Source organism: Phocoena sinus, chromosome 13, assembly GCF_008692025.1.
Source record: "Phocoena sinus isolate mPhoSin1 chromosome 13, mPhoSin1.pri, whole genome shotgun sequence".
NCBI classification, from domain to species: Eukaryota; Metazoa; Chordata; class Mammalia; order Artiodactyla; family Phocoenidae; genus Phocoena; species Phocoena sinus.
In genome coordinates, this window is record NC_045775.1 from 21,527,799 (window position 1) to 21,546,443 (window position 18,645).

At 42.1% G+C, this 18,645-nt stretch overlaps 1 protein-coding gene across 2 annotated transcripts; it reads right to left on the bottom strand.

Moving 5' to 3' along the window:
- Positions 1-10,394: 10,394 nt before the first annotated feature.
- On the bottom strand, positions 10,395-17,808 carry LOC116764374 (endogenous retrovirus group K member 13-1 Env polyprotein-like). Of its 2 annotated transcripts, none has more exons than XR_004352861.1 (2): positions 17,747-17,796; positions 10,395-10,588 (listed from the first exon to the last, which is right to left on the bottom strand). XR_004352861.1 is itself a non-coding variant. In XM_032652956.1 (2 exons), exon 2 carries the CDS (start codon positions 11,736-11,738, stop codon positions 10,533-10,535), a length of 1,206 nt encoding a protein of 401 aa, XP_032508847.1. In that variant the 5' UTR covers positions 11,739-12,476; positions 17,747-17,808; the 3' UTR covers positions 10,395-10,532. The 2 variants fall into 2 exon arrangements, 1 of the variants encoding a protein (XP_032508847.1); XM_032652956.1 differs by having other exon boundaries at positions 10,395-12,476; positions 17,747-17,808.
- Between the last annotated feature and the right edge of the window lie 837 nt (positions 17,809-18,645).

Below are 18,645 nucleotides of genomic sequence, written 5' to 3' on the forward strand. Positions count from 1 at the left end.
AGGAGGGAGGGAGGGAGAAGGAGAGGGAGAAGAAAGATGGTTAGTTAGTTAATTAGTTTTGGTAGTGGGGGAAGTTCTGGGTTTGAACAAAGTTTAAGAACAACTGGTCTGTGAATCATTTCTGATTGGAATGGGGACAAATGCCTCCCTTTCTCCTGGTGGAGGAATTCTTTCCATAAATAACTGATGTTGGGGAAAACAAACCTTTTGTTTGTTTTCCCTTGGTCCACATTATTTTGCATTTGAAATGGCCATTATCTTTCCCTTTTCCTACTTCTCCTTTTCCTGTTTCAAAACAAATAGAAACTTTTCTCTTTATTTCTTAGATCAAGTCTTATGGAATTGGGTTTGCCTGAACCACAGGATACGATTTCTTCTTCCACCTCCTCTGCTTCCGTGGCTCAGGGGCCTGTTCTACAGCAGCATAAGACCCAAGTGACTAATGTGGAGCTGACCCCACAGCTACCATATCAAGTCAGAGATAGCATAAAGGTTACTCCACTGGCATTACTTCAAGTCATGGATTCAATGGGGTTAATTCCAGAATCACATTCAGAAGTGATAGAATCTGTAGGTTTGTTACCACGGCCACCAAATGAAGTCGTGAAACCAATGGAAACCACGGAAACAGTGAGTGTAAGCCAAAACCCATCACATCAAGTCATTAAATCAGTGGAGGTAACCCCAAGATCTCAGCAGCAAGTTATGGAATCAAGGAAGATGACCTCAAGACAGCAGAATCAAGTCATAGGCAATGTGAAGGTAACTCCTATAGCATTGCTTCAAGTCATGGATTCTATGGGGATGATTAAACAATCACATCCACCTATCATACAGTCAAAGGGAATGACCCCAAGGATGCAATATCAAGTCAAGGAGTCAGTGAAAAGGACCACATTGTTGGACCATGAAGTCATACAACCAGGAAAGATGAGTCCAAGGCTACAACATGCAGTCATGGAAACTGTGGAAATGACCCCAGGGCCACAGCATAAAGTTATGGAATCGGTGGACGTAACATCAAGGCCACAAAGTCAAGTCATAGAACCACTGAAGATTACTCCAAGGCCAATATGTCAAAATACAAAATCACCTGAAATGATCACCAGGCCATTGCATCCGGTGATGGATTACCTGGAAGTAACTCCAGTGACACTATTACAAGCTATGGATTTCATGGGGATAATTCCACCAACCCAGTTACATGTTATAGAATCTGGGGGGTTGACTCCAGACGCACAGTCTCAAACTGCAAATTTGACCCCAAGGGCAACTCAATCAGATGGTTTGACTTCTTCTAGCTCTCCTACTACTATTGGTCCATGTGGAGTGGTAGAATCTGTGGGCTTACCTCCAAAGCTACCACCTAAAATCATGGAATTGGTAGGATTGATTCCAATGCCATCACAACAATCCATACATTCTCTAAAGGTAACTCCAACAGCACTGGGGTCACCCATGGGAATGATCATAGCACCACAGTCACAAGTTGTAGAAACTCAGGATTTGACCCCAAGGCTAATATCTCAAGCCAAGGAATCTCTGGAGTCAACTCCTGAGTCATGCATTCAAGTGTTAGACTCTGAGGGGATGACTCCACAACCACATCATCAAAGCACAGAATCTATGTCATTAACCCCAGGACCACCTCATCAAGTCATGGAGTCTTCAAGGTTGACCCCAAGGCATCAAATTCTGGAGTATTCAGAGATGAGTCCAAGGCAAAGCCATCACGTCACAGAAACTATGGGTTTGACATCTGACACCTGGCTACAAATGGAGAAATCTGTAGAGGTGACACAGTCACACCATCAAATGATGGAATCTTTAGGGACAATCCCAAGGTCACTGGGTCAAGGTACAGACTCTATGGGAATGAGCCAAAAGCCACTGCCTCAAGTCACAGAATCTATAGAAATGCTACAAGAAATGCTACAAGATTCATCACTGCTTCAAGATGTGAAGTATATGGGGATGAAGCCAATGCCACAATTTAATGTTATGGATCCTATGAAGTTATCCCCAGGATTGCAAAATTTGAAACCTGGGAAACTGATCTTGGGACCAGAGTTGCAAAATTCAAAATCTATAGACATAACCACAGGTTCAATTCCACAAATGGTAAAATATGGACAGCTGATCCCAACTGTGAACTCTATAGAACTGGCCCCAGAACTACAACTGCAGAGTATAAAACCTGATGAGTTGGCCTCCATACCACAGCTGCAAAGTGAGAAATCTGTGCAGTCAGCCCCAGGGTCTCAGCTTCACGGTGTGAAATCTATCCAATTGACCCTGGGACCACAACAGCAAAATGAAAAATCTGCTGAGTTAGTCCCAGCACCACAGTTGCAAAGTAGGGAATCTATAGACTTGGTCCCCAGTTCACAGTTGCAAGGTATGGAATATGTTCATTTGGCCCTACCATCAGAGCTTCCAGGTATAAATACTGTGGAGTTGACTCTAAGACCAGTACAAGAAGATATGAAATCTGTGGAGTTTGCCCCAAAGCCATGGTTACAAGATATAAGATCTGAGGAGACAGCTCCAGTATCATTGCTTGAAGATGTGAAAACTCCTCAAATGGCAGAAAGTAGGAGGTTGATTCCTGAGACACAGGTAGAAGATATGAAATATGAGGAACTGATCCCAGGGGCACACATTCAAGCAGTAAAATCTGTAGAGTTGAACCTCAAACCGAACCATCAAGTCACAGAACCTAAAGGATTGACCCCATGGCATCAAGCTTCAGAATCTTTAAGGATGATCTCAGAGCCAGGATATCCAGAAACAGAAGCAAAGTTTACCTCTGACACTTGTCACCATGCAAAAGAATCTAGGGGGTTGATACAATCATCTTTAGGAAATACTCCAGGGCCACTGAACCAAGCTTCAGAATTTATGCAGATGAACTCAATGTCATTCCAAGGTACTCTTGAGCCAATGTTCCAAAGTGTAAAAGCCATGGGAGATACTCCAGTGTCACAGCACACAATACAAGAATCTTTAGAGTTGGTACCAGGATCAGAGATGCAAGGTATGAAATCAAAGATGTTGACCCCAGAGTCCCAAGGTATGAAGTTTGTTCATCTGAATCTAGGACCATATTCAGAAGTTATGAACTATGAGGAGTTGATCTTGGAACCACAATTTCAAAATGTGAAATCTGTTCCATTGACCTCAGAACCACAGTCCAAAAGTATAAAACCTGAGGAGTTGACTCTAGGACCATTAATGCATGATAATAATTTTGTGGATTTACACGTGCCACTGGAAGAATCTAGTAGGTTAATTCCTGAGACACAGTTACAGCATGTTGAATCAAGGAAAGTGACCATGGAACCACATTTACAAGGATTGAAATCTGTGGGTCTAACTTCCAGACCAAGGCATCAAGACACGGAGCATGCAGAGTTAGCTGCTGAGATCTTCCCACAAGAGGAAGAATCTGTGAAACTGATCCCACAGCTAGTCTTGAAAACTGCTGGGGTGGTGCCTAGGCCACATTTTCAAAAATTTTCAGAGATGACTCTAGGTCAAGGCTATCAAGATACAGAAACTGTGAGGCTGACTTCTGAGGCTTCGCCCCAAGTAGCATTAACACAAAAACCAATAGGTCAAGTTAGAGAATCTACAGGAATGACTCCTGTAAGGCCACATCTTCAGGTTACAGAGTCATCAGGGATACCCCTAAGGTCAGAATATGAAAACACAGAAACTGTGGGGTTGGCAACATTTCCAGTTGAAAACATCCAGGAGGTAATACCGGTACTACCATATTCAGAAAAAGGATCTCTGGAGTTGACTTTAGGACCAGGGATGCAACGTGAGATATCAGGGCCACTACTGCAAAATTTGAAATATGTGAAGTTAACCTCTGAGTCATCCCCATTAGCGGTAGGATCTAAACAGTTTATTACAGGACCAAAACCACATGTTATGGAGTTGACCCCAGAGCCACAGCTCCAGGCAGTAAAGTCTAGGCAGTTGGAGCCAGAGCCAAAATTACAAGATGTGAAATATGTTAATTTAATTCAACAGTCAACTACTACCAGAGTGGTAGAATCAGAGAAGCCAATACAAGAGCCAGTGCTACAAAGCATGGTATCGGAGGAATTGACTAAGGAGGCACAGCTCCAAGGGCCACAGCTGCATAGTGTAAGATTTTCAGAGTTATCTCCAGAGCTGCCACTTCAAGGAGAAAGACCTATAGATTTAATCTCAGGGTCACCACATCATGGTGTGAAATCTGATGAATTGACCCCAGGTTCCCCAGTGCAAGAAATAAAATTGTCAGATTTTATCCCAGGACCAAAACATCAAAGTGTTGTATCTGTAAAGTTGACTGCAGAATCACAACCTCAAAGTATGAAATTTATGGAACTAAACTCAGGACCATGTTTGCAATGTATCAGATTTTCTGATTTGACCCCAGAACCAAAGCATCAAGGTTTCAAACATGTGCAGTTTATACCAGGAACACAGCTTCCAGATATAAAGTCTGTAGGATTTGTAACAGAGTCATCTTTGCAGTCAAGTCAAGGGCTCCCAGCTGAAAATATGAAACCTGTTCTGTCTGTTGAAGGATCACAGTTTCACAGCTTGAAATCTGTCAAACTGACCTCAAAACTACAATTTCAAGATGTGAAATCTGAGGAACTGAACCTAGGGTCAAGGCAGCAAGATGTCAAATTTTCTGAATTGACTTCAGGGCCAAAGCTTCAAGGTGTCAAATCTGGGGAGCAAACCCCAGGACCACTGTTTCATAGTGTGACTTCTGTGGAGACGACTCTAGAGTTAGGGCTTCAAGATTCTAAATCAGCAAAGATGTCTCCCGGGCTTCAAGGTGTGAAACGGGTGGAGCCACGGCTACAAGATGTCAAATTTTGTGATCTGACATCAGGAACTCAAACTCAAGGTGTGAAATCTTCAGAGTTAAACTCAGGGCAACAACAACAATATGTGAATTTTTTTGAGTTCCCTCCAGAGCCAAAGATGCAAGGAGTAAAATCTATGAAGTTGACCCCAAATCTTGAGTCACAATCTCAAGGTGTCAAATCTGTAAAGTTGAAATCTTCAATACAGCTAAGAGATGTGAAGTCATCTGAATTGCCTCTGGGGCCAAAAATTCAAGGTGCAACATATATGAAGTTCAACCTTGGGCCACAGTTGCAGAGTGTGGAAACTCCTGAGTTATCCCCAGGACCACAGCTGCAAGAAGGAAAATTTTTGGCATCAACCTCAGAGCCACAGCTTCAAGGTAGGAAAACTGTGGAGTTACACCAAAAGCCACAGCTTGAAAGTATGAGAGCTGTTCAGTGGATGCCTGCGCTAGTGTTTCAAGGTGTGAAATCTCTGCTAAATCTTGGGTTGCAATCTCAATGTGTCAAACCAGCAGAGTTGAAACCTTTGATACAATTAAGAGATAAGAAGCCATCGGTATTGACTCCAAGGCCAAAGCTCCAAGGTATACAATCTCTGGCATCACTCCAAGAACCTCAGCCTCAAGGTCTCAATTTGAAACCTTGTCTACAGTTTAGAAGTAAGAAATCATGTGACCTGACTTCCAAGTCAAAGCTCTGTGATATAAAACCCATGATGTTCAAATCTAGGCCTCACTTGCATGATGGAAAATCTCCTAAGTTGATCCCAGGACCATGGCTTCAAGAAGTGAAACCATTACCATCATCCCCAGGAACACAGCTTCAAGGTGTGAAGTCTGTATTGCTTACACAAGAGCCACGGTTTCCTGAGGTGAAATCTGGGGTATTAAGCCAAGAGTCACAATTACAAAGTGATGAAACTATAGAGTTGAACTCCCTACTACACTTGAAAAGTATGAAGTCATCTGAGTTGACTCTTCAGACAGAGCTTCGAGGTGTGAAATCTGAGGATTTCACCAGTGGGCCACAGTGGCAAGGCCTAAAATCTTCTAAGTCACCGCCTGAGACAAAGTCCCAAGATAAGAAATTTACTGAGTTAATCTCTGACTCACAGTTGCAAGGTACAACATTTTCTAAATTGACTGTGGGGAAAAAGATTCAAGGTGTCAAATCTACAGATTTCAACCCTGGGTCATTGTTACGAGGTGTGAAATCTTCTGGATGGGCCTCAAAGATAAAGCTTCAAGATGTAAAACATAAAGATTTCAGCCCCAGTCCTCAGGTGCAAGTTCTGAAATCTTCTGAGCTGATTCTGGGATCAAAGCTTCAGAATGTGAAATTCGTGTTCAACTGTGAGCCACAATTGCAAAGAGTGAAATCTTCTAAATTAATCTCAGACTCAAAGGTTCAAGATGTGGAATCTGTGAAGTCCAAATCTGGGCCACCATTGCAAGGTGTGAAATCTTCTGAGTTGATACTGGGGACAAAGCTTCAAAAAGTGAAATCAGTGGAATTCAAGTCGGGTCCACAGTTGGAAGATATGAAATCTTCCAAATTAATCACAGGTATAAAGCTTCCAGATGTAAAATCTATGAATTTCAGGTCTGGACCAAACTTGCAGGGTATGAAATTGTCTGGAGTTATCCCAAGGGAAAAGCTTCAAGGTGTGAAGTCTGTAGAACTGAAACCTAGTCCAAAGTTACAAGGTGAGAAATCTTCTGATTTGACTCTGGGGAGGAAGTTTCCAGGTGTGAAATCTGTAGAGTTGGACTCAGGCCCACACTTACAAGATATGAAATGTTCTGAGCTGATCATGGATATAAAGCTGCCAGATGTAAAATCTAAGCAGTTAAGTTCTAGACCACACGTTCAAGGTATGAAATCTTCTGAAGTGATCCCAGGGACAAAGCTTCAGCAAGCGAAATCAGTGTTCAACTCTGGACCACAGACACAAAGCAAAAAATTTTCTGAGTTGATTCAAGGGACAAAGCTTCAAGATGTAAAATCCATAGAGTTTAACTGTGGACTGAAGTTACAAGGTGGGAAATCTGATTTAACCCAGAGGAGGAAGCTTCAAGGTGTGAAATCAGTGGAGTTCAACCCTGGACCACAGAGACAGGGTGAGAAATCTGATTTGATGCTAGAGTGGAGGCTTCAAGATATGAAATCTGTTGTTCCGTGGTTGCAAGGTGCGACATCTTCAGAGTTAACACCAGAGACAAAGCTTCAAAGTGGAGAATCTGTGGAGTTCATCACCAGGCCAACGTGGCAAGATATGAAACCTTTTGAATTGACTCTTGGTACAAAGGTACAAGATGTGAAATCTTTGCGGTTTAACTCAGCTGCACAGTTACAAGACAGGAAATTGTCTATGTTGACACCAGAGGCACACCTTCAAGGTGTGAAATCTCTGGAATTCAATCCTGACCAACAGTTGCAAGATGTGAAATCTTCTGATTTTTTTCTGGGAACAAGGCTTCACGGTATTCAATATTTCGAGTTCAATCCTCAACCACAGTTGCAAGAGGTAAAACCTGAGTTGAGCACAGAAATGAAGCTTCCAGATGAGCAGTTTCTGGAATTCAAGCATAAGCCTAAATTACAAGGTGGGAAATGCTCTGAACAGAATCCAGGGCCACAGCTTCAGTGTGTAAATTATATGTCAGTCAATACTGGGTCACAGGTGCAAGGTATAAAGTCCTCTGGGTTGAATCCTAGTCCAGAGCTTCAAGGTAGAAAATCTAAGGTGCTCTGCATTGGGCCTAATTTGCAAGGTGTGAATTCTTCTGCATTCATTTCAGAACCAAAACTTCAGTGTGTAATTTCTACTGGATGCAACCCTGGGCCACATTTGCAAGGCACAAACACTTCTGAATTAACTTCCATTTCAAAACTTCAAGGTATGAATTCTTCTAAGTTAAATTCTGAGATCCCAGGAGTGGATGTCATATCTAACGAAAGGATTAAGAGGAAGCAGGTGGAGGAGTCAGGGAGCTCACTCCGGAGCCTTTCCCACCATCCACCACAAAACTGGAGATCACTGTCTAGGATCTTCCAGGCAGGATCAGGGGCTCGAAGAGGCCTTACCTGGCCTGTCCTGGGCAGGCGACGGAATGTCTGGGAGAGTCGCTCCTGGAGGCAGCGACTACCTCGAAAATACCTCTCCAGTATGCTAACGCTGGGCAATGTCTTGGGGACCAGCAAGGAAAGGAAGCTTTATTCTCAAACATCTTTAACAGAAAGAGCCACTGCAGATACCTGTCAATCTATTCAGAATTTATTTGGGGTTCCAGTTGAATTGATGGAATTTTCCCAGAGTCTGCTTGAGAAGGGTCAAGGTACTATTTCTCAGCCTTCAGTTGTCAAAAACTACATTCAGAGACATACTCCATGCCATGGTCATGAGAAAAGAATGGCCTTAAGGATGTGGACACGTGTCTCCATGTCCTCCATAATACAGCACTACTCTGGCACTAGAGTGAGAATAAAGAAAACAAACTCAAAGCCCTGTGATACCTCCCAGGAAGTCACTCAGCACATGCCTCTTTCATGTACAGGGAGTCAGCTCTCTGCCCCAGCAAAGTCAGAGTCTTCCTTCAACGTATTTTTTGCTAGGAGAGATTCTGTTCCAGTGGAAGAGAGTAAGAACTCACAGAGTGATTCGCAGACAAGTATTTCTGAGTCCCAACACTCCCTCAAGCCAAGTTATGTTCCCCAGGCCAAGTCTGACTTCCCAGAACAGTCCCAGCTTCTACGAGATCTGCAGCTAAAAATAGCAGCAAAACTGTTAAGGAGTCAAATACCCCCCAACGTACCTCCACCTTTAGCTTCAGGTCTGGTTCTAAAATACCCTATCTGCCTACAGTGTGGCCGATGTTCAGGATTTAATTGCTGTCATAAATTACAGGCCACTTTTGGAACTTATCTTCTTATCTATCCACAGCTTCACCTTGTAAGCACTCCTGAAGGCCGTGGAGAGGTCAGGTTGCATCTTGGCTTTAGGTTGCAAACTAGGAAAAGACCCCAAGTCCCAGAGTATCATAGAAGAGGTAGACCCATCACACCAAGGAGCCTTAGATCAACATCACTAAGGAAAGCTAAAGGCTATACTCAAGCTTCCAAGAGTCCTACTTCTACAATAGATTTCCAGTCTGGGTCTTCCCAGTGTCCTGCTCCTATACAAGTCCACATCAGGCGAAGGCAAGGCGGCAGCCCTGGCCTAGTAGAAAAGACAGAAATTAGAGAGGCTGGACACTATGGATTCACTGAAGTTCACTCTCTATCAGAGAGTGACTCTGAAAGCAATCAGGATGAAAAGTGGGCTAAAGTGAGAACAAAGAGGACCCATCATTCAAAACATCCAATGAAAAGAATCCCCAGGGAAGTCAGAATACAAAACACAAAGTTCTACACAAGTAGTACAGCCATAATACAGAGGTCCTCTAAGGAATTACCAAGCCAGTTAAGAAGGAAGAGGAGTGGAGCGTCTCAGACAACTACCGCCTCTTCAAAAAGACAACCTAAGAAATCTTCCCCACCAAAATTCATTCAACTCCTTTCTAGGGGCCTAAAGCAGGCATTCCAAACAGCACACAGAATTATGTCTTTGGTTTCTGTTGTAGTATCTTAGGACAGGGCCGAAAGTAAGCTCATCACACAAGATGAATTGTGCCGAAGCACGGCAGTAGAGGGCTGCCGCTCGCTCAGGCAAAAGAGTGCCGTCTGTCCTAACTTATATTAAAGCATTATATAGATTTACACTTTAAGACTTGTTTTCTTAACATTTCAGAAGTGCCAAAGCAGCAACCTATGTTTTTATTAATTATAGAAGCAATAACTGGCTTTCGTGAGCACCTGCCGTGCTTCGTCCTTGAGCGCAAGAACAGCACAAAGTTCCCACCATTATTCTGGTTATACTGAAGTAGCACAAGGACACTTCCTTGCGTTCCCACCACTCTGAGTATACTGAGGACATCTCATGGATCAGTGCCCAAAGCACTCAATGCTTCTTTTGCAGGCCCCCGGTTTGCCGGGGGGGCACTCGAAGCATTCAGAACTGTTCACAACTCTGGCTTATTCGCGTGCCCCCGGTTTGCCGGGGCGTGTGGGGGGGGGTGGGCTCAAAGCAATCAGGACTGTTTGCAGTTCTGGCTTATTCGCCAGCCCCCAGTTTGCTGGGGGAGGGGGGCTCATGGGTCACGTCTCCTTTCCATGTGCTCAGTTATCCCACTACACTGAAGTAGCACAGGACATTTCCTTGCGTTCCCACCACTCTGAGTATACTGAGGACATCTCATGGATCAGTGCCCAAAGCACTCATTGCTTCTTTTGCAGGCCCCTGGTTTGCCGGGGGGGGGGGGGCGCTCGAAGCATTCAAAACTGTTCACAACTCTGGCTTATTTGCATGCCCCCGGTTTGCCGGGGCGGGGTGGCGGGGGGGGGGGGGGGGGTGGGCTCAAAGCAATCAGGACTGTTTGCAGTTCTGGCTTATTCGCCAGCCCCCAGTTTGCTGCTGGGGGGGGGCTCATGGGTCACATCTCCTTTCCATGTCCTCAGTTATCCCACTACATTTCCCCCTTTTTGTTTTACAATTTTTGTAGCATCAAGGAGAACACGGCAGCATTACTCTCGGTACTAAACTACATGGAATTATTTTGCAGCTTGTTGCGATGTTGCATGGCGGGTAGCTTTCACTCGTCGTCGAACTACAGCTAAACATATGATTATTATTATAATGAGCATTAACAATCCTGCAGTAGAACCAAATAAAGCATGTAATTTAGACATGGGATTTAGATTATTAAGTCCTTGAATAATTCCAGTCCATACTTCTTGCGAATTAAGTCGTTGTAATTTCTTCTGGAAAGTTTGTTGAATTTTCCCTTGTAAATTTACAATTTCTTCTGTCAAATTTTTGTAATGTAATAAATGCTTTTTTATTGTTGTCCCAGGGAATGCAGACTGATTGTATGGAACTGAAGTGACACAAAAGGCACTTTGATTCCAGTCACAACGTAGCTTCATTTGTCTTTGTAAATTTACAAGTTGGTCCCCCAACATAACCACAGCTTGTTGTAAGTCTGCTATTTCCGAATATATTTCCGAATCAATTTGTCGTTGATAGGACCAAAGCATTCCAGAATGTTTATGCCAGTCAGTTATACAGTCAACGGTCTGAATAGATTGTTCTAAAGCAACTCCAGCAACTGCAGCAGTAGCTGTTATGGCTATAATACCCATGACAGCTGCAATCAACATTCCTACAAATCTTTTACTTCTTTTTAACGCATCAACTAAATATTGCAAAACAGCCATAGGAAGAGATTCTTGCCATTCCCTTCCAAGATTGACAGGAAGCCAAAGACCTGTCCGAGCTTGTAAGATATACACACTTTCAGTAGATATGTTAAAAGATATACTAGAGTTAATACAGGTATACAGAGAGCAATTTTTACACATTATAATACCTTGAGTCTCATTCCGTACAGCTGGTCCCTTTAACAATATATAAGGTAATTTCACACAACTACGAGTATACCGAGTAACATCTTTATGAAAAATCAAACTATGATTTTCAGATTTATTAACCATATGTCCTACCCAGGCATTAATCTTTCTCAGAGCTGCCATAAGCTTCCACAAGTCCTTTTGGATAGGATAGCCATTTAAATGAGGACCAGGAGGAGAAAACCCTCCAGCATGCCATACTATGGTATCATTAATAGTATCGCTATAAATAGTGTTATCTTCTTTATGCCAGTATAAATCCTTCAAACCCTTTTTTCCTAGGGCGGAGCCAAAAGGGCTCCAATCAATGACGCTTCCCCAAGAAGTATTAACAAGAACCCAAGCCATTTCTCCTCAGCATCGAGTCCAATGGACCCAATCCAATAATCGATCCACAAGAGGCACCTGGCATGGGGGCAAATAAGGTGCAGAAACATTTTCATTAAGAGTGGAATTAAAACTTTTAAAACTATAAGCACTCAAAAGATATAACCCATGATATCTGCTTTCATTTTTGACAACACTTAACCACGCCTGATAATTCATTTTAAGGCAATGATCTCCCTTTCCCATACAAATAGGAGGTCCATTAACACCCACAGTGTTATTTTCTATTATCCTTCCTTCTTCTTCTGGCTTCAAAGGGCCTCTATCATCAAAAGGACCAGGCAACCATCCAGACTCATTTACATATACAAGAATTGGGGCATCCCACCAGGTAACCCCCATATTAAGAGGAGGGTTAGGAATATAAGTCCAATAAGTATGGTTAGTACAATTTATCTCATTGGCTGATATGCTTATTACCTGTGCAGACAACATTGCCAACATAGCTACAAAAAGATTGGTGCTAGTGAGGGGTTTACCCTGTGAGATGACAAGATTTTCAGCAGTGCCTGCAAACTTTTTCACTTGCCCCCGAGTCAGTGGAGGCGCCCTCTTTGTTTGATCCAATGGCACACGGAATGCTCTCTTGCTCAAATCCGTCTCCGCACATCCCTTCGTCATTCCCGTCACATCAAGGCTACGCTTAGTTGCCAGCCCAAAGCTTTATCTTCTTAGCCGGCACCCAATAGGATTCAGCTCCTGCAGAAACAAAAGCATATCCTTGGCCCCAACGAAGAACCTCGCCAGGTTCCCAAGTGTTAGTATTTTCATTTAATATAAAAACAGGCTGTCTAAGTTCTTGTGTACTTGTTTTTGTCCAATGTCTGTCAGCTGCACTAAGATCATCTTCTCCATGATTCAAAAAATTAAGAGTAAATAAAGCAATATGTATTCTTTTCCTAGGACTTTGTACCTCATCTCCCCCTTTTTGTTTTATAAGCATGTCCTTCAAAGTGCGGTATTGTCGTTCAATAACCGCTTGTCCCGTACTGTTTCCTGGGATACCTGTAACATGCTGTATATTATGTGTGGCAAAAGAAGTCTGACATTTTTGAGAATGATATGCAGAAGCATTATCAGTTTTTATGCTGTCGGGAATTCCCATAACAGCAAAAGCTTCTAATAAATGAGTTATTACAGCATCAGCTTTTTCAGAAGATAATGGAGTTGCCCATGAGAAATGAGAGTAGGTATCTACAGAATGATGAATATATTTTAACTTCCCAAAACCAGGATATTGAGTTACATCCATTTGCCAGATAGTATTAGCAGATAAGCCTTTAGGGTTAACTCCAATATTCAAACAAGGTTGATTAATAGCATCACATCGCCGGCATGTACGGAGAATAGTTTTCGCTTGTTTCCATGTAAGATTAAATTTATTTTTCAATCCTCTGGCATTAGTATGATATCTATGATGTTCTGCTGTAGCTAATTGTACAGTACCCACTAAAGTATCAATAAAATCATTTCCATCTACCAATGGGCCGGGTAAATGAGTATGAGCACGAATATGAGTAATATAAAGTGGTGCAGTACGTAGTCTAATTGTATGTTGTATTTGCAAAAATAAAGAATGCAGTTCTGATCCATTATCTGGGATAAAAGCGGTTTCAATATTTTTAACTGTAAATTCCACATACTGAGAGTCTGTAATTACATTAAGAGCAATTGGATAATCTTGTAACAATAGTATTACAGCAAATAGTTCTGCTTTTTGAACTGAAACATATGGAGATTGTAACACCTTTTGATCATGACTGTTAGTATATCCTCTTCCCGTTTTATTGGCATCAGTAAAAAAAGTGGGTCCTAAAAAAAAAAAAAAAAAAAAAAGTGGGTCCTATAACAGGATCTGATTGAACTATTTTTTTCAAAATCCAATTAGTCTTTTTCAAAAACTGTAAACGTTTATCAGAAGGATAATGATTATGTATTTTACCTATATAATGAGCACAGGCAATTTGCCAGTTATCCTCTAGTTGAAAAAGAGTTTGTATTTCTTTGTTTGAAAAAGGGACTATAAGTTCATGTGGGTCCTGACCACATAGTTGCCTTAATCGTAACCTACCTTTAATAATAATATCAGCTATTTTTTGTACATAAGATTGCAATTTCTTTTGAGCTTTATGAGCTAAAAATATCCTTTCTATGAGATTATCTTCTTGTTGTAGTAAACCAGTAGGAGAATGAGGAGTATGAAATACAATAAGTCGTAAATGATCGAGAGATTCGATTCGATCCAATTGTGCATCATGTATACGTTTTTCTATCCATTTAAGTTCTTGTTCAGCCTGGGGAGAAAGTTCACGGTAACTATTCAATGCTGGATCGCCCTCCAAGGTGTGAAATAAATTTTGTAACTTATAAGTAGGAACTCCTAAACTAGGCCGTAACCAATTAATATCTCCTAATAATTTTTGAAAATCATTTAATGTTACAAGAGAATCTCGTCTAATTTGTACTTTCTGAGGAATAATCTGAGTATTGGTTACAATTTGTCCAAGATATTGCCAGGGAGCACATTTTTGAATTTTTTCAGGAGCTATCTGTAAACCCCATTCTTTAAATTTTAACTCTGCTTGTTGTAACATCTGCTGTAATGTTTGCTGATGAGGATGAGCAAATAAAATGTCATCCATACAATGAAGAATACGTGCCTCAGGATACATGTGACGTAATTCCTCCAGAGGCTGATTAACAAAAAATTGGCACATAGTTGGACTATTTAACATCCCCTGAGGGAGAACTTTCCATTGAAATCTCTGAGCTGGATGTTCTTGATTTAAGGCTGGTACAGTAAATGCAAATCTTTCACAATCTTGAGATTGTAATGGTATAGTAAAAAAACAGTCTTTTAAATCTATAAGTTCCCAATTGCGAGGGAGCATTGCAGCAGATGGAATTCCAGGTTGCAATGCCCCCATAGGTTGAATAATCTCATTAATTTTTCGTAAATCTGTCAACATTCTCCATTTACCTGACTTTTTCTTAATTACAAAAACAGGTGAATTCCAAGGGCTAGTGGATACTTCAATATGCCCTGCTATTAATTGTTCTTGTATTAATTGGTGTAATGCTTGTAATTTTTCTTGAGTTAAGGGCCACTGCTCTGTCCATATAGGGGTATCTTTCAACCATTTTAATGGTAATGCAAATTTTCGAGCAGTGGCCCCTACACTAAATTTGGATATCCAAGCCCAGTATAATCTTTCCCCGTTTTAGTTACATATTGGGGTTCAGTAGCATTTAATTGCGAATAATCACATTCCTTATTTGACATCGTTTGCATTGCTTCAGGGGAAATTGTTGGTATGGAGGTAGAGGTTCCCCATTGTTGTAGTATATCTCTTCCCCATAAATTAATTCCAATATTGGCCGCATATGGTTGCAACACAGCTTTTTGTCCTTCCGGGCCTTTACACCCCAATAATTCCTTACTGCGCCAAATCATATGCAATGTTCCTATTCCTGTAAAAGTAACTTCCACCTTTTCTAAAGGCCAATATGAAGGCCATTCAGACTGTTTTATTATAGACACATCAGCTCCTGTATCAACAAGGCCCGTAAATTTCACATTATTGTTAAAAGTAATCGTTAATTGAGGACGTTGGTCATTGAGAAAGGATTGCTAAAAAACATTTTCTCCCGTGCTGCCGAACCCCCCCCCCCCCCCCCCCCCCCCCCCCCGTACGCTTTACGGGGGCGGCTGCTTGTTTTACATATGGTAACAATAACAATTGAGCAATTCTTTGTCCCTTATTAAATTCTATAGATTTTGAAACAGAAATCATAATAGAAGTTTCTCCAATATAATCCTCATCAATAACTCCAGTATGAACCGTTACACCCTGCAGAGTCAAACTACTTCGTCCTAATAATAGTCCCACAGTTCCTGCAGGTATAGGGCCATAAACTCCTGTAGCTAATTTGTGTACTCCTCCTGCTAGCGTAAGGATACAATCTCAAGGAGCAATTAAGTCAACGGCAGCACTGCCGCTGGTAGCATGCATGAGATCAGTAACTAAGAGCCGAGGTTGAGACTGTCCTGTAATGTCTGATAAAAGCTGGCATTGCTTACTGGATACCGTTGAGAGTTTACTGTCACTTTTCCCGTATTGTTGTTGTGGCCCTGGGTTGGGCCTAGCTTCCCGTTTCCCGAGACATCATCTCGTGGAGGCAAAAGATTTCCTAGCTTATCCCTTTTGAATGGCATTTATTAGCCCAGTGTCGTCCTTTACCACACCGGCGACACATACCAGGTAGCTGCTCATTCTTAATCTGTTTTGATATCTGGCCTTGCCCTTTTCGACAATCTTGCATCACATGTCCATACTTTCCACAACTGTAACATTTAATACGATTATCTTTCAATCCTTCATTCATGGCAGCTACAAGTGAATTGGCCTGATAAGTAGGAGATCCAATATCATGGCAAGCTTTTATATACTCCTCAAGTAGAGCGTTTACAGCCCGTAAAGGCCGCAATGCCTTCTGGCATTCAGAATTTGCATTCTCAAAAGCCAAAGATTGTAATAATAAATCTTGCACGTCTATTTGTGCTACAGCTCTTTGAATGGCTGCACGCAGTCTAGACAAGAAATCAGTGTAAGGCTCACCAGGCCCTTGCATTAACTTAGTAAAAGATTGTGCTGTTTTTCCAGGGGGTTCCACTTGTAACCATGCTCGTAAACAACACATACGTATTTGAATGATTCGTAAATCATCAAATTGAGCTTGAGCTTGTAGATTACTAAATGCACCTGCTCCTATTAATTCATCTAAAAGTGGCCCTGGAGGATTGCGGGCCGCATTAGTCCTTGCCATGGTTTCAGCTTCCTCTCTCCACCAAGTTTTAAACTGCATATGTTGTCCATGTTCAAGAACAGTTTTGGCAATCGCTTCCCAATCATGAGGAATTAACATGTTTTCAGTAGCATACCCAGACAAAAGTCCTTGAACATAACTAGAATGCATCCCATACGCATTAATGGCTTCTTTTAACATTTAAAAAATTTTTATATCATGATGGTTATAATCAACATTTACATATCCATTCGGAAATTGATCATTAGCAGGCACAGCTTGTCTAACAATAGGGAAAGCAAAAAAGGATTCAGAATATTGCTTTTCTTGTTTACTCATCTCTTCTTCCAACAATATTCTATTAGATTCAGGTTTTAGAGGAAAGAGAAACTGACGAGAGGCTCCAACAGGATAAGCTGCTAATTCTAAAGGAGGAGCCGAAGGAATAGTAGGACATGGTTCCTGATATGAAGGAGTAGTAGTATTGCTTTTATTTTCTTCCAGTTTAGTCATCAAATTTTTTAACTTTGAAAGTATATCAGAAATCTCATTCTGTTGAGAAAGTGGCATTTCATTTTGTTTGCTAACCTGCTCCCGATCTTTATTACCATCAGAAAAAGCCCCTTCATCACTGGAATCCGAAAAATCCTCTCCTATCTCAGACACAAGGGGAGGAGGGGGCGGAGGAAGGTCCTCTATAGGAGACTCACGAAACAAAGTACGAAAAGCAGCAGAATGATCGGGAGCAGAATTCGGACGCTGAGGACGCGCCCCACTGTCACTTTCCGTCTCAGATTGCAATGGTTCCAGGGCAAGGGAAATTAATTTACAAAGAGACCAAACACGGACAGATATAGGGTCTCCATGCTGATGAGCTCTTCTTAAGGCTCGCATAACCTGTTTCCAAACATTTACATTTAACTGGTTATGACCAGTAGGTTGAAACCAGTAACAATGTTTACGTACCAGCGCAAACAATTCATCAAAAGATTCCTGTTTCACTTTTACTCCTGAACGCCATAAGAACTGTTTCAGGAGTTTACTATATTGAAATTCTACTGAATGGGAATTCCCCATTACAGTTACTCTACTGTTGCCGAAGGTTTCGCTTACTCTGAGCGGACCAATTTTCCCTTCGGTCCCGCGATCACGCGATTACTTACCTTCAGGTCCCTGTTCGGGCGCCAAATGTTGTAGTTTCTTAGGACAGGGCCGAAAGTAAGCTCCATCACACGAGATGAATTGAGCCAAAGCACAGCAGTAGAGGGCTGCCGCTCGCTCAGGCAAAACAGCGCCGTCTGTCTTGCTGTGGTAACTTTTATTAAACCATTATCTAGATTTACACTTTAAGACTTGTTTTCTTAACATTTCAGAAGTGCCAAAGCAGCAACCTATGTTTTTATTAATTATAGAAGCAATAACTGGCTTTCGTGAGCACCTGCCGTGCTTCGTCCTTGAGCGCAAGAACAGCACAAAGTTCCCACCATTATTCTGGTTATACTGAAGTAGCACAAGGACACTTCCTTGCGTTCCCACCACTCTGATTATGCTGAGGACATCTCATGGATCAGTGCCCAAAGCACTCAATGCTTCTTTTGCAGGCCCCCGCTTTGCCGGAGTGGCGCTCGAAACATTCAGAACTGTTCACAACTCTGGCTTATTCGCATGCCCCCGGTTTGCCGGGGCGGGCGGGGGCTGGGGGTGGGCTCAAAGCAATCAGGACTGTTTGCAGTTCTGGCTTATTTGCCAGCCCCCAGTTTGCTGGGGGGGGTGGGCTCATGGGTCACGTCTCCTTTCCATGTCCTCAGTTATCCCACTACAGGTTTGGCAGAAGCCTGAGGACAGGACAAGGCCAGACCATTTCTGGTCAAGCAAAAACTACCTTCCAAAACAAAAAGCCAGAGACTTTGCTTATCAGGAGATACCAAAAGACACACGATGCCAACTCTCAAGCTAAGGCCAACAGACCCAACCATTAAGGAGGAGAGCACATTGTGGGGAGAAACAGACCAATTCAGATCAGCTCAACAACCAACAGGAAATAGCTCTTTCCAACCCAGAC

What these genes read in the sequence shown, in the direction of transcription:
- LOC116764374 (XM_032652956.1), bottom strand. Translation starts at nt 11,738, where the DNA reads ATGGCTTGGGTTCTTGTTAATACTTCTTGGGGAAGCGTCATTGATTGG.